Genomic DNA, 16,096 nt, shown 5'->3' with positions numbered 1-16,096 from the left:
ACCATGTTATATTAGTTTCAGATGTATGATCTAATGATTCTACAATTCTAGACATTTCTCAGTGTTCATCAAATTAAATGTACTCTTAACCCCCTGTAGGTATTTCATCCATCCCCCCACCCACCTCCCCTCTGGCAACCACCAGTTTGTTCTCTGTATTTAAGAGTCTGTTTGGGGACACCTGGGTGGCTCAGTCGGTTAAGCATCTGCCTTTGGCTTGGGTCATGATCCCAGTGTCCTGGGTTGGAGCACCGCATCAGGCTCCTTTCTCAGCAGGGAGCCTGCTTCTCCCTCTCCCTCTGCCGGCTGCTCTGCCTGCTTGTGCTTTCTTTCTCTGTCAAATAAATAAAATCTTTTTTAAAAAGTCTGTTTTTGTTTGTTTACCTCTTTTTTTCTTTCTTTGTTTTGTTTCTTAAATTCTACATGAGTGAAATCATATATTTGTTTTTCTCTGACTGACTTAATTGACTTATCCTCTATGTCTATCCATGTTGTTGCAAATTAACCGCTCTTTTAAAAGGCATTTGGATATTCAAATGAGGGGAAAGTACGAGGTGGAACAGATAGGAGTAGCAGGTGCCTTTGCACACTATGTGTGTGTAGGGAAACTGGTACAGACTATAAACAATTGAGTCAAAAATCCATAATTGTTCACCCAATAATCTTCACTCCTGGTTATCTATTTTAATTTTATTTATTTTATTTTATTATGTTATAATAAAATGGACAGATCATCTAAGCAAAAGATCCACAAGGAAATAAAGACTTTAAATGACACACTGGACCAAATGCACTTCACAGACATATTCAGAACATTCCATCCCAGAACAACGGAATACACATTCTTCTCTAGTGCCCATGGAACATTCTCCAGAATTGATCACATCCAGGGTCACAGATCAGATCTCAACTGGTACCAAAAATTGGGATTATTCCCTGCATATTTTCAGACCACAGTGCTTTGAAACTAGAACTCAGTCACAAGAGGAAAATCAGAAAGAACTCAAATACATGGAGACTAAAGGGCGACCTATTAAAGAATGAATCGGTCAACCAGGAAATTAAAGAAGAATTAAAAAAATTCATGGAAACCAATGAAAATGAAAACACAACTGTTCAAAATCTTTGGGATAAAGGAAAGGCAGTCCTAAGAGGAAAGTATATAGCAATACAAGCCTTTCTCAAGAAACAAGAAAGGTCTCAAATACACAACCTAACCCTACACCTAAAGGAGCCGGAGAAAGAACAGTAAATAAAGCCTAACCCCAGCAGGAGAAAAGAAATAATAAAGATCAGAGCAGAAATCAAGGAAATAGAAACCAAAAGAACAGTAGAACAGATCAACGAAACTAGGAGCTGGTTCTTTGAAAGAATTAACAAGATTGATAAACCCCTGGCCAGACTGATCAACAAGAAAAGAGAAATGACCCAAATCAACAAAATCATGAATGAAAGAGGAGAGATCACAACCAACACCAAAGAAATGCAAACCATTATAAGAACATATTATGAGCAACTCTATGCCAGCAAATTAGATAAACTGGAAGAAATGGATGCATTCCTAGTGATGTATCAACTACCAGAACTGAACCAGGAAGAAATAGAAAACCTGAACAGACCTATAACCACTAAGGAAATTGAAGCAGTCATCAAAAATCTCCCAACAAACAAAAGCCCAGGGCCAGATGGCTTCCCAGGGGAATTCTACCCTGGGAATTCCCTAAAAATTTAAAGAAGAATTAATACCTATTCTTCTGAAACTCTTCCAAAAATTGGAAATGGAAGGAAAACTTCCAAACTCATTTTATGAGGCCACCATTACCTTGATCCCAAAACCAGACAAAGACCCCATCAAAAAGGAGAATTACAGACCAATATCCTTGATGAACATGGATGCAAAAATTCTCACCAAAATACTACCCAATAGGATCCAACAGTACATTAAAAGGATTCTTCACCACGACCAAGTGAGATTTATCCCTGGGCTGCAAGGTTGGTTCAACATCCGCAAATCAATCAACGTGATACAATACATTAAGAAAGAAAGAACAAGAATCATATGATCCTCTCAATAGATGCAGAAAAAGCATTTGACAAAGTACAGCATCCTTTCTTGATCAAAACTCTTCAGAGTATAGGGATAGAGGGTACATACCTCAATATCATAAAAGCCATCTACGAAAAACCTACAGCGAATATCATTTTCAATGGGGAAAGACTGAGAGCTTTTCCCCTAAGGTCAGGAACGCGTCAGGGATGTCCATTATCACCACTGCTATTCAACATAGTATTAGAAGTCCTAGCCACAGCAATCAGAGAACAAAACGAAATCAAAGGCATCCAAATCAGCAAAGAGGAAGTCAAACTCTCACTCTTTGCAGATGATATGATACTGAATGTGGAAAACCCAAAAGACTCCACCTCAAAACTGCTAGAACTCATACTGGAATTCAGTAAAGTACCAGGATATAAAAAAATTGCACAGAAATCAGTGGCATTCCTATACACCAACAACAAGACAGAAGAGAGACAAATCAAGGAGTCAATCCCATTTACAATTGCACCCAAAACCATAAGGTACCTAGGAATAAATTCAACCGAAGAGAAAAAGGGTCTATACTCAGAAAACTATAAAATACTCATGAAAGAAATTAGAGAAGACAGAAAGAAATGGAAAAATGTTCCATGCTCATGGATTGGAAGAAAAAACATTGTGAAAATGTCCATGCTACCTAGAGCAATCTACACATTCAATGCAATCCCCATCAAAATACCACCCACTCTTTTCAAAGAAATGGAACAAATAATCCTAAAATTTGTATGGAACCAGAAAAGACCCCGAATAGCCAGAGGAATCCTGAAAAAGAAAAGCAAAGCTGGCGGCATCACAATTCTGGACTTCCAGCTGTATTACAAAGCTGTCATCCTCAAGACAGTATGGTCCTGGCACAAAAACAGACACATAGATCAATGGAACAGAATAGAGAGCCCAGAAATGGACCCTCAACTCTATGGTCAACTCATCTTTGACAAAGCAGGAAAAAATGTCCAATGGAATAAAGACAGTCTCTTGAACAAATGGTGTTGGGAAAATTGGACAGCCACATGCAGAAGAATGAAACTGGACCATTTCCTTACACCACACACAAAAATAGACTCCAAATGGTTGAAAGACCTAAACGTGAGACAAGAGTCCATCAAAATCCTAGAGGAGAACACAGGTAGCAACCTCTTCGACCTCAGCTGCAGCAACTTCTTCCTAGAAACATCGCCAAAGGCAAGGGAAGCAAGGGCAAAAATGAACTATTGGGATTTCATCAAGATAAAAACTTTTGCACAGCAAAAGAAACAGTCCACAAAACCAAAAGACAAGCGACAGAATGGGAGAAAATATTTGCAAATGACATATCAGATAAAGGGCTAGTATCCAAAATCTATAAAGAATTTATCAAACTCAACACCCAAAGAACAAATAATCCAATCATGAAATGGGCAGAAGACATGAACAGACATTTTTCCAAAGAAGACATCCAAATGGCCCACAGACACATGAAAAAGTACTCAACATCGCTCAGCATCAGGGAAATCCAAATGAAAACCTCCATGAGATACCACCTCACACCAGTCAGAATGGCTAAAATTAATAAGTCAGGGAACGACAGATGTTGGCGGGGATGTGGAGAAAGGGGAACCCTCCTACACTGTTGGTGGGAATGCAAGCTGGTGCAACCCCTCTGGAAAACAGTATGGAGGTTCCTCAAACAGTTGAAAATAGAGTTACCATACGATCCAGCAATTGCACTCCTGGGTATTTACCACAAAGATACAAATGTAGGGATTTGAAAGGATATGTGCACCCCAATGTTTATAGCAGCAATGTCCACAATAGCCAAACTGTGGAAAGAGCCAAGATGTCCATCGGCAGATGAATGGATAAAGAAGAAGTAGTATATATACACGATGGAATATTATGCAGCCATAAAAAGGAATGGGATCTTGCCATTTGCAATGACGTGGGTGGAACTGGAGGGTGTTATGCTGAGTGAAATAAGTCAATCAGAGAAAGACATGTATCATATGACCTCACTGATATGAGGAATTCTTAATCTCAGGAAACCACCTGAGTGTTGCTGGAGTGCTGGTGTGTGGGTGGGATGGGGTGGCTGGGTGATAGACATTGGGGAGGGTATGTGCTATGGTGAGCGCTGTGAATTGTGCAAGACTGTTGAATCACAGATCTGTACTTCTGAAACAAATAATGCAACATATGTTAAGAAAAACGAAAAAGAATAAGATAGCAGGAGGGGAAGAATGAAGGGGAGTAAGTTGGAAGGGGAGAGGAACCATGAGAGACGATGGACTCTGAAAAGCAAACAGGGTTCTAGAGGGGAGGAGAGTGGGGGATGGGTTAGCCTGGTAATGGGTATTAAAGAGGGCACATTCTGCGTGGAGCCCTGTGTGTTATGCAGAAACAATGAATCATGGAACACTACATCAAAAACTAATGATATAATGTATGGTGATTAACATAACAATAAAAAATTTTTTAAAAAGGCAAAAAAAATTTATTAGAGAGAGAGAGAGTGTGGGGTGGGAGAGGAGCAGAGAGAAATGGACAAGGGGACTCTGTGCTGAGCATGGAATCCAATGAGGTACTTGATCCCAGGACCCTGAGATCATGACCTGAGCCAAAATCAAGAGTCAGACACGTAACCAACTGAGCCACCCACGAGCCCCTAAGCACAGTAGAATCTTAAAGGCACTCCAGTGGATTGAGTTAATATTTAAATTATGTTTATATATAAAAAGATTAAAAATTTTTACTAAAAATTTTAAAGATGGTGCACCTGGGAGGTTCAGTTCATTAAGCGTCTGTCTTGGGCTCAGGTCATGATCTCAGGATCCTGGCATCGAGCCCCACGTTGGGCTCTCTGCACAGCAAGGTGGCTTATTCTCCCTCTCCCTCTGCCCGCCCCCCAACCTGCCCATGCTCTCTCTCTCTCTCTCTCCAATAAATCAATAAAATATTTTTTAAAATGATTAAAGATAGGGCGCCTGTGTGGCTCAGTTGGTTAAGTGACTGCCTTCGGCTCAGGTCATGATCCTGGAGTTCCAGGATCAAGTCCCGCATCAGGCTCCCTGCTCAGCAGGGAGTCTGCTTCTCCCTCTAACCCTCCCTCCTCTCATGTGCTCTCTCTCTCTCATTCTCTCTCTCAAATAAATAAATAAAATCTTTAAAAAATGTTTAAAGATAGAAAACATATTTTAAGAAAAATATTAACCATAAGAAGCAAGACATAAAATTGCCAATAAAATATGATCTATGTTATATAAAATATACATTTAAAATATGAAAACAAAATACGTATAGATGAGAACATTGTTTCCCTCTCCACTGGTTTTGTGTTTTACTTTGTATATTCCAAATATTCATCACAAATATATATAAATGTATAATTTTAGCATTTTAAAGAAATTTTGTTTAATAGCTTCAAATAATGATTTTACTAGATGCGCTGTGAAATCGGTCATCTTAGAAAAACAAGTCATAACATTGATTTAAGGTAGAATGGTTCTCAGAGAGAATGACCATTCCACTGTTAATTAACTTTACATCACACTATTCCTCATACAACTTTGAAACCAATTTTAATGTGCCCACCAAAAGAAAGGAAGCAACTTCTCCGGAAGCTAATAATTTAGAAAAAAAAATTTTCCAGGTTAACGAGGAGCATACAACAGAGAAGCAGGTGATAAGACTGTCAGACTGGTCCAACAACAGTGGAAGACAGTAGGAATGTGGAGAGAGAAGACATGATATATTAGTTGCTTTTTTGAGTGATTCCTTCCATCAAGGGAAAGTATAATTTATCACAAGGCATTCTCACAGAGATGAAACATGATCCTGGGGACAAACTGAAGAGATTATAGGCTTCATTGGACACTAGGGACTTTTCTCTGAGCAATTTTCATGAACTTCTGGGTAACAGGAAGGTAGGACAAAGGTTGCTGTCACTCTGTATGTATGCACACATGTGTGTGTGCATATATAATGTGAGTGTGTGTGTGATCTTATGTGCACACTTACATTTATCTCTGAGTGTATTTTCTTGGCTTCAGAGCTACAAGAAATAAACAACCACACTGCAGTGAGTGTTGTGGTAACAGATGCAAACAGGAGATAATAAACCTCACAGAAGCCTGCTATTTTGCCTATCTGTATGCCTGTTACACTCAAGTCCACTGGGCAACACCTTTTTTACATTCTTTATTTCAATGAAGCCCATCATTTGATAAAATCTGGACTGGAGATGACCATTCAATTTCCTTAAAAGATTTAGGTAAACAAGTTTGTAATACATTTACTCAAAACCCACTTCATGGTTCACACGGTTTGGAAATAAACTAAATTTCAGATTCAGGAAGTAGAACCTAAGCTGTCACCAATCTACATTTTTATTTGTTGGGATCATAGAATACAAACCTATGCATTTAGGAATGTAACTGGTCTATCAGCCATTATGTTACTGCAAGTGCTGGTTTGAGAAGACCGAGAGGCCCCCCTTTCGGCTGAGTGGAAACACATTTTGGGATTGCATTAAGCAATTTCAGCCATGAGGCTGGGAGTATCATTCTATGTGCTTAGTATTGGATATCACCCATTCAATTCCTTAATTTCAATTATTTGGAGACAAAGGCACAGAAGTGAACTGACATGGTCAATTAGCTCCAAAGCCAAATCTATATCCATAGTCCTGCTATTAGCCATTTGCTTTTTTTTCTCCTCTTCTATTGAAGACAAAGTAAAGAAACAAGATCTTTTCTACTATGCTCTTCCTTTAAATGAAAAATAAAAGTCATTTTAGAACCTATAGTGAAGTAAGTTAGACCTCAGCCAATAACCTAACAATCACATTATTCTCCCTGCCTCTAGAAGAGGGGATGTAACACTCAGAAAACAGAGCTGAAAGGAAGCAGCATTTCTTGTGAAGTGGAAGGTATGAAATAATCATTTTCAGGAAACTAGCAGGGCAATATATTTCCTATATTATGTATATAATAATCCACATTACAGGTACTGTACACACACTTCAATGGGCCATTTACTTTCTGATTGTTTATTATATGGTGTTGTATTAGCATAGGATGAAATATCTGAGGAAGAATAGAGAGATATTTTTTATGTCTACTTTAAGCTGTTAGTTTTACTGCATTTCAGGATGTGGAGGATCGTCTTGTAGTCAAATCAAGCCATAAAGACTAAATTGAATTATCCTCAAGGAACAGCTGTTAAATCTCCAGGGAGTGGGCAGGTCCCACAGAAGGCAATGACAAATTGCAATGTGGATGCTCCCTGAGTGCCGCCTGCTAGAGAGGTTTGTGCTGAATGAGGCCAACGCGGGTCCTTCCCTGAGCCTTGAATCACATTTTGCAATTTATGGGTATTATCATACACTTTCATCCTGATTTGTTGATTCCTCAACTCTCCTGCTAAACTCTGAACTTTCCAAGACTCAATAACTGTGTGAGAGTCTGTGAACACTGGCAAAGAAAAAAAGCACCATCCCTTTCAAAAACCCTGACTTAGCACAGCAGTGACTTAGTAACTTGGAGCAACGCTGGTATTATGTCTTTGGGGAAACACTTTAAACCTGAGTAGGGGAATAAAAGAGTTTGTATTTGTAATTAACAATGCAAACTCTCTCTTCCCTCACAGAATTCCTAAAGGAAAAAAAAAAAAAAAACTAGGTATAGAAAGGTGTGTGTGTGTGTGTGTGTGTGTCCATTTGCCTGTGTAGTGATATGAATTCTCACTTAAGCAAGGTAACAGAAGGCAATTTGGAATAAAAATAATGTTTCTTTTTTTTTTCTTTAAGTTTTAAAGAAACTAAAGGTTGTCTACCTGCAAAGTAAAACAGTTTTCTTAGGATTTTTTTTCCCCCAAGTACATTAGTGCTAAATGGATTCCTTGTGCTTCATATTAACAACACCGACAGCCAATTAAACTCTGAGGAATGAAGTATGCTAGCAAAGTTTCAGGCAACTTGGTAAGTGCTAAAGTAGTATAAAAGCAACAAAATGTTTATTAAAGTTTTGGTTAATCATTCTCTCAGAAAAAAGAGATGATGAAAGCTTCCAATATTCAGAAATTCATTTTTCTCTATGTTCTTCTTTTCTTGCTCTGTGTAACCAGCACATTCTTAAATATATATCATCATTAAAGACATTTCTAACACATAATATGTATGGATATTTCCTTTTTTGAATACAGCCATGAGGATTTTAATTATTTACATATAAGGCTCAGGCTCACATATTTTTGAACCTGTTTATAAACAATAGAAGTGAAAAATGTCATGAGCTCCTTGTATTTCAACACACTCTGCCAACTCCTTGCACAATGCTAAACTGTCTTGCCTTTAAGATGTGTTGATGTTCATGTTATTACTCTAAACGAAACTCCCAGTAGCATGGGATCTTACAACCAATAAGCAGACTGAAACCAATGACACTGGTACATTATGAAATATTTGTTAGCAATATTGGGGATGGGATAGGCATGAATATATTTTACATGGCTCAAGTCTCCTGAAGGAGACTCAAGAAAAATATCACCAACAATCTAGGGCTTTGGGTCATTTGGGAGATGGATAACCTAAGTACAGGTGGATAAGATAATTGTCAAGATCCCTGAGCATGAGCCAAGGATGGGTAAGTAATGTCACTGGATCTCCTAAAACCAGAGGCAGGGGATTAAAGCCTTCTTAGTATCATCCTTACTCTTCAAAACTACAGGAGTCAGAAATTTGGCACTAACCTTTTAAAATAATTGCAACTTTTAACCCACATATGATTCCCCTCAAGCAAGCAAGTCTATCTCACACCCTGGAATCCAATGGCCATTTTAGAAAATGCTTTACCTATATAAAATTCAAATGTCCAAATGAAATAAAATATTCATTATAAGGTATACTTATCAAGGGGAAAATAAATATCAAGGTCATTTAAGCCCCATAGGTTTTCCAGAGAGTCTGCTAGTGAGATTACAAAAAGAATCAGATTTTGCCTGTCAAGTGATGCAATGGCCTACTCTTTTTTTTTTAAAGATTTTATTTATTTATTTAATTGACAGAGAGAGGGAGAGACAGTGAGAGAGGGAACACAAGCAGGGGGAGTGGGAGTGGGAGAAGCAGGTCTCCCGCCGAGCAGGGAGCCCGATGTGGGGCTCGATCCCAGGACCCTGGGATCATGACCTGAGCTGAAGGCAGTCGTCTAACCAACTGAGCCACCCAGGTGCCCCAGCAATGGCCTACTCTTGTCATGGCTTTTGGAAGAGTGTCAGTTTAAAGGACTTCCACTTCTGGGAAGATGGAGTATTGTAATTTTCTCTATTACTCCCACTAAGTACAACTAAAAACTGCTAGACACTATGTATAAAATAAACCTAAGAAGACTCTTAATGGTAGAGAGAAGAATACATGTTTAAGGATCTTGAGAACCAATGAACAATAGTGAAGAATTTCCCAGATTTTCTTTTTGTCTCATACATCTTAGACTTGTTGCTGAAGAAGTCAGCAACCTGGAGAGACCAACTGGTGCAGATAAAAAGTAAATCCCAATTAGAATCCTGCTCTTGAAAAGCAAAGGCCCAGGAAAGGGACAGCATAGTAAGACAGAATATCTTTAGACAATAACTGCTCTATGCCAGCCAAACACCAAAAAAAACTCTGGCCCTATTTCCATTCATTCATGCTATAACAAGTTGTCAAAACCCCTGATCAAGATTGGGTCAGAGAAGACTGAGTAAGGAGAAGAGACTTTAAGACTTGTCAGAGAGTAGCAAGACTCTCCCTGTAGTATCAGTTGAAACCACATGTCTGGTAGAGCTTGGACTATGCACCCCCACTCAGCAGTTATGAGCAACCCCATCCAGTTCCTGCATGGATAGTGTTGAAGATGTTTTAGTGCCAAATCATGATTTTCATCACAGTCTAGTAATAACAAGGACATCCCCCCACACATACACACTATGATGACAATGGAGGTCATGTGGAGAACAGTAATGAGGTTTTCATACACGTGCCAGCCAGTTAGAGATATCACTGAATAGTTTATGGGGAGCTGGAGCTCTCATTTCTCCCCACCTTACACTTAGGTGTCAATGGGGTCTGAGTGCAAAACCTGGACACTACCCCCACCTAGGAGAAATTAGGTAAAATGCCCTCTCCCCTACTGGAATAGTGTCAGAGGAAGACAGCTAATAGAGAATAGCTAATAGACAGCTAATATGATTGGTCATAGCATAATCCCTAAACTGACTGGCTTAAAATAAAAATCCTCTTGTCATACCAGGAAATAGGAAGACCTCAAATTAAATGAAAAAAGACAATCAATAGATGCCAACCCTGAGATGACAAAAAATAATGTTAGAATTATGTGACAAATAGTTTTAAGCAGCCATTATAATAAAAATCCTTCAAGGGGTGCCTGGGTGGCTCAGTCATTAAGCATCTGCCTTCAGCTCAGGTCATGGTCCCAGGGTCCTGGGATCGAGCCCCACATCCAGCTCTCTGCTCGGCGGGAAGCCTGCTTCTCCTTCTCCCATTCCACCTGCTTATGTTCCCTCTCTTGCTGTGTATCTCTCTGTCAAATAAATAAAATCTTTAAAAACATTTTAAAAAATCCTTCAAACAATAATCACATATTTGAGACAAGAAAATAGAAAGATCTACTAAAAAATAGAAAATGTTAGCAAGGAAACAGAAAACGTAAAGAAGAAACAAATGAAAGTTTTAGAACTTAAAAATACAATAACAGTCTTAAAAATAATTAAAAGATATGCACAATAACAGAATGAAGATAATAAGAAAAGAATTAGTGAACTTGAGGATCAAATTACTCAACTTGAACAAAAGACAAAAGAAATCAAGAAGAAAATATGAACAGAGGATCAGGAACTTGTGGGCTTATAATGAAATTTCTAGCATTCATAGTTGTGGAATTCAGAAAAGAGAAAAGAAAGAGAGGACTAAAAATTACTCAAATGGCAGAACACTTCCTAAGTGTGGTGAAAGACAGCAGCCCACATACTCAAGAAACTGAATGAAATACAAACAAGATAAACCTAAAGAAATCACACAACACATAATGGTCAAACTTTTGAAAACAAAAGACAAAAGAAAGATCTTGAAAGCACTGAGACAGAAATGACAGCTTATCTATGGGGCAAAATATCTTAGTAATAGTGGATTTGTCACCAGAAACCACTGAAGCTAGAAGAAAGTGGCCTAATATTTTTCAAGGACTGAAAAACAAAACAAAACAATAATAAAACCAGAGTCTTCTATACAGAGAACGTATCCTTCAAGAATGGAATGGCTACCAAGACATTATAGATTGAAAGACAACTAAGAATTTGTCACCAACACACACCTTGAAAAATGGCAGAGGAAGTTGTTTAAAACAGAAATAAGAGGATAAAAGAAGGAATCTGGAAAGCTCAGGAGGGAAGAAAGAATAACAGTAAGCAAAAATAGTAAGTAAAATAGATTTTCTTCCCTTGAGTTTTCTAAATTATGTTTGACAGTTGAAGCAAAATGACACTGATAATGATTCTAAATGTAGAGAGAGGAAATAATAAAAGAATTATATAATAAGCAGGCATAGATAAAGGAAAATATTTACACAAGAGATTGACAAAGTGGATTTAAAAATGACTGTACTATTTACTGTGTACAAGAAACTCACTACAAATGTGTGATATGGGCAAGTTAAATGTATAAGAATGAAAAAAATGATATGTTCATATAAACATTCATTAAAAAAGGAGTGTTTATATTAATATCAGATAAAGTAGATTTCAGAGCAAAGATAATTATCATAGAGAATATTACATCATGATAAAAAGGTTAATCCACCACGAAGACAACAATCCTGTGTATGTGTTAAACAACAGAGATATAAAATATATGAAGCGAAACAGATAAAACTGGAAGGAGAAATGAACAAATCCATAATTATAGTTGGAAATATCAACACCACTATTGAGTAACTACTATGTACAAGGCACTCCGCTAATTACTGGGTATACAGTGGTGAAAAAGAAAAAGACAGTTCTGGCCCTCAATCCATTGGGGAAGATAAATGTTAATGAATTAGAAAAATATATAACTTGTGAACATGATAAATGCTACAAAGGAAATCTCAAAAACACAAGAAGTTTAACCTCTTTTGTTCAAAATTCCATATTTTAATATAAATAATGAGACAAATATGTAATTCCCAAGCTATAGAATTTAATAGAATCTGTGGCTCTACTGTTGCATTTTCCAGAGATAATAAAGAGATTGATGTTAACACAGGGTAAGCTGCAAGCACTCCCCACAGCTAGCACACAACTGATAGTCAGGCAAATGGAATTCTCCAGGTGCTTCTAATGTATTGTTACTCCTGATAATGCAATGCATACTGACTCAGTTCCTGCCTTTTCTCTTCTCTCCAGTTCCACCTGGGAGACTGATAGGACCTCAAAAAGTATAATATAAACACATTATAAAGAGGTTCAGGAGATGGGATGGGAAAAAGACTTACTCCAATGTATTAGAAAACACCATGCTGAGAAAGATGTTAACTTACCACAGTGTAGATCTGATGCTTTCGTCTTTTAGCCAGGTCAATTATGTTTACTCCATTGTAATAAAGGTTTTCAATACATCCATGGAAGTTTTTCTTTAAAAAGGTCCCAGGTTTGCCTGGTACTGGAATTCCTCCAAAACTAAGCTTTATGAAGAGAAGAAAAAACATCAACTCTTAGTTATAAGCCCTAAAGGAGTAGGAAAGAAAAGTAAGCAAGTGAATTTTAGTAGTTTCAATTGTATGTGCGAGCCAAGTGTCTCAAATAATTATAGATGCCACTTGATTGCACATTTAAAAAGATACTGATTAGCCCACATAAAAATAACTATAATTGCTCTCGTTTTAAGGGCTTATTTTACAAAACTATTTCACTTCCTTTCTGAACCTTTTTAATACTAAATAAAACAATAATTTATAGAAGGAGGGAAAATTAAAAAAAAAATCATCAACTTTATATTTATCTCTTGTGCAAACATCTGATAGAGTATGGCCAAATGAAAGCCAAGGGACAAACAGAGTAAGCCTCTATTCACCTACAGAGAGACCTAGTTTAAAAGTCTGCATTGTACCAAAAAAAGCTTATGTATATGATTATTTCCAAATTATTTTCTATAAAGACAAAAGATAGGAAATAATCCAAATATCCCACACAATTTCTTTAAAGGAAATAATCAAGAATTAATATGTGGAAACTTAGTTGTCAGTAATGGTGCTTATTAAACATGTGTGATAAAATGGGAAATGAGCATAATGCTGATTGAGAAATCAAGTTATGATGGCAACAACAAAAAATTGTTCATACAGTATAGACTTGGAGGAAATGCTCTGAACTGTTAATCATGATTGTTTTTGGGAAGAGCGTGAGATACTCGTTTTGTATTTTTTTTAAGATTTTATTTATTTGACAGAGAGAGACACAGCGAGAGAGGGAACACGAGCAGGGGGAGTGGGAGAGGGAGAAGCAGGCTTCCCGCGGAGCAGGGAGCCCGATGGGGGGCTCGATCCCAAGAGCCTGGGATCACGACCTGAGCTGAAGGCAGCCGTTTAACAACTGAGCCACCCAGGTGCCCCACGTTTTGTATTTTTTGTACTACCGTTCTTTCTAGTAAAATATTATAAATTGCTTTAATAATGTAATACTGGGATGCCTGGGTGGCTCAGTCATCAAGCATCTGCCTTTGGCTCAGGTCATGATCCCGGGGTCCTGGGATTGAGCCCCATATTGGGCTCCCTGCTCTGCAGAAAGCCTGCTTCTCCTTCTCCCACTGCCCCTGCTTGTGTCCCCTCTCTCGCTGTGTCTCTCTCTGTCAAATAAATAAATAAAATCTTAAAAAAATAATAATGTAATATAATTTAAAACAAACTTGGTTTGTTGTGAATATTCTTCCCATTATACAAGAGAAACAGGATAGTTTCTATAATCATGTTTATCACAACAGGATTCAATGTGTAAGCCAGATTTTCTTCACTGCTTTGAAATGTTACCTTGAGCAAGAATTTAAACCATACTGGGCGCCTGGGTGGCTCACATGGTTAAGCATCTGCCTTCGGCTCAGGTCATGATCCCAGGGTCCTGGGATCGAGTCCCGCATCGGGCTCCCTACTCAGCGGGAGGTTGCTTCTCCCTCTGCTTCTCTCTCTCTCTCTCCCTCTGTCTCTCATGAATAAATAAAATCTTTAAAAAAAAAAAAAGAATTTAAACCATACTGATGCTTGGGTGTGTGTTTCAGGAAGATGTGTTCTCCCAACCAGAATGCCTTTGTTTCATATGAATAGCTCCTCATATACCCAGGGCTACTTCTAGACATCTATTTTTTCCTCAAAAGTTCCACACTATTTTAGAAAAATTGTAATATGTGATAAGGATTATTTATCCAGCTGTCTACTTTTACTTGTTATTGCTTTATTCTGTAGGACAATTATTTGATATTTTGCATATTTTATCTTAAAGTTGAATTTCAGAATTATTTTATCTCAAATAAACTGTTGGAATTTTGATTGAGAATTTGTTATTTCCATTGACACATTTACTTGAAGAAGAATGGATATTTTTGAAGTATTTCATCTTCCTATATAAGAACACAATGTCTTTGTCTATTTTCAAATATTTTTGGTGAGATCCATCACCTAAGGTTATCATTTTTTACTCTAGTTCATATATTCATCATTAAATTAATTTCTGTGAATTTCATGTAAAAGTTGCTACTGCATGGAATCTAAAAAAGAAAAGAAAAGAAAAAGAAACAAATGAACTCATAGATATAGAGAACAGATTGATGGCTCGCAGAGGCAGGGGGTGGGGGTGGAAGAAAGGGGTAGAGAGGAACTCAAAAGGTACAAACTTCCAGTTATGAAATAAATAAGTTGTAGGATGTGATGTAAAGCATGGTGACTATAGTTAATAATACTGTATTGTATGTTTGAAAGTTGCTAAGAGAGTAGCTCTTAAAAGTTCTCATCACACAAAAAATAAATTTGTAACTATGTGTCATGATGGATGTTGACAAGACTTATGGTGGTGATCATTTCACAATATATACACATATTGAGTCACTATGCTATACACCTGAAAATAATATATGTCAAATACATCTCAAAAATTCCATTATAAATGAATTGTTTTCATTAATTAAACATTGTGTCATATAAATTACATGAATATCCTATTGTTTTCTCTATCCAGATAATTTTATATTAAATAGTATGTTTTAGCTAATATCATTGAACTTTTAAAGGAAATAATCATGAGACATATTTAAAACACTTTACCCTCTTCCAAGACAATGATTATATATTTTTTCTTGTTCCACTGTCTGTAAAAATTTTCTAAAACCTGTCCAAAAGTTTTAAAATATTTATTTTACAGAAAGCAAGAGAGAGTGAGAGAGAGAGAGAACACAAGGTGGGGAGGGGCAGAGGGAGAAGAAGAGAGAAACTTGAGCAGACTCCTTGCTCAGTGCAGAGCCCTATGCAGGGCTCCATCCCATGACCCTGAGATCAGGGCCCTAGGCCCTGAGATCACAACCTGAGCCAAAGCCAAGAGTCAGACACCCAACAGACTGAGCCACCCAGGTGCCCCTGTCCAAAACTTTTTAAACGATATTAAATTGTTTGTATGTATGGTGTCATACAGAACTTTGGGGAAAAAAAAATAGTATTTTTTTTTTTTTTAGATTTCATTTATTTATTTATTTGAGAGACAGAGAAAGGGGGAAAGAGAGAGAGCACAAGCTCAGGGGAGAGGCAGAGGGAGACAGAGAAGCAGGTTCCCTGTTTGAGCAAGGAGCCTGATGCAGGGCTCGATACCAGAACCCTGGGATCATGACCTGAGCCAAAGGCAGATGCTTAACCAACTGAGCCATCCAGGCATCCCAAAATAGTATTCTTTATATATTTTCTGAGTACATAAAATACTGATTCTGACTCTACATCACATTAAAGAGATATCCTTCTACTCCTA

At 37.5% G+C, this 16,096-nt stretch overlaps 1 protein-coding gene across 1 annotated transcript in view; it reads right to left on the bottom strand.

Moving 5' to 3' along the window:
• The window catches only part of CNTNAP5 (contactin associated protein family member 5), an 872,890-nt gene that overhangs the window by 427,585 nt on the left and 429,209 nt on the right, over positions 1-16,096 (bottom strand). The window contains exon 7 of the mRNA XM_073885276.1: positions 12,637-12,780. Coding sequence (XP_073741377.1) covers positions 12,637-12,780 — 144 coding nt within the window. The remainder of the gene's footprint in view (positions 1-12,636; positions 12,781-16,096) is intronic.

This window comes from Callorhinus ursinus, unplaced genomic scaffold (genome assembly GCF_003265705.2).
Source record: "Callorhinus ursinus isolate GAN/ISIS: 27379988/994484 unplaced genomic scaffold, GSC_fseal_2.0 scaffold2, whole genome shotgun sequence".
Taxonomy (NCBI): domain Eukaryota; kingdom Metazoa; phylum Chordata; class Mammalia; order Carnivora; family Otariidae; genus Callorhinus; species Callorhinus ursinus.
This window is presented reverse-complemented; position numbering and strand designations above follow the sequence as displayed.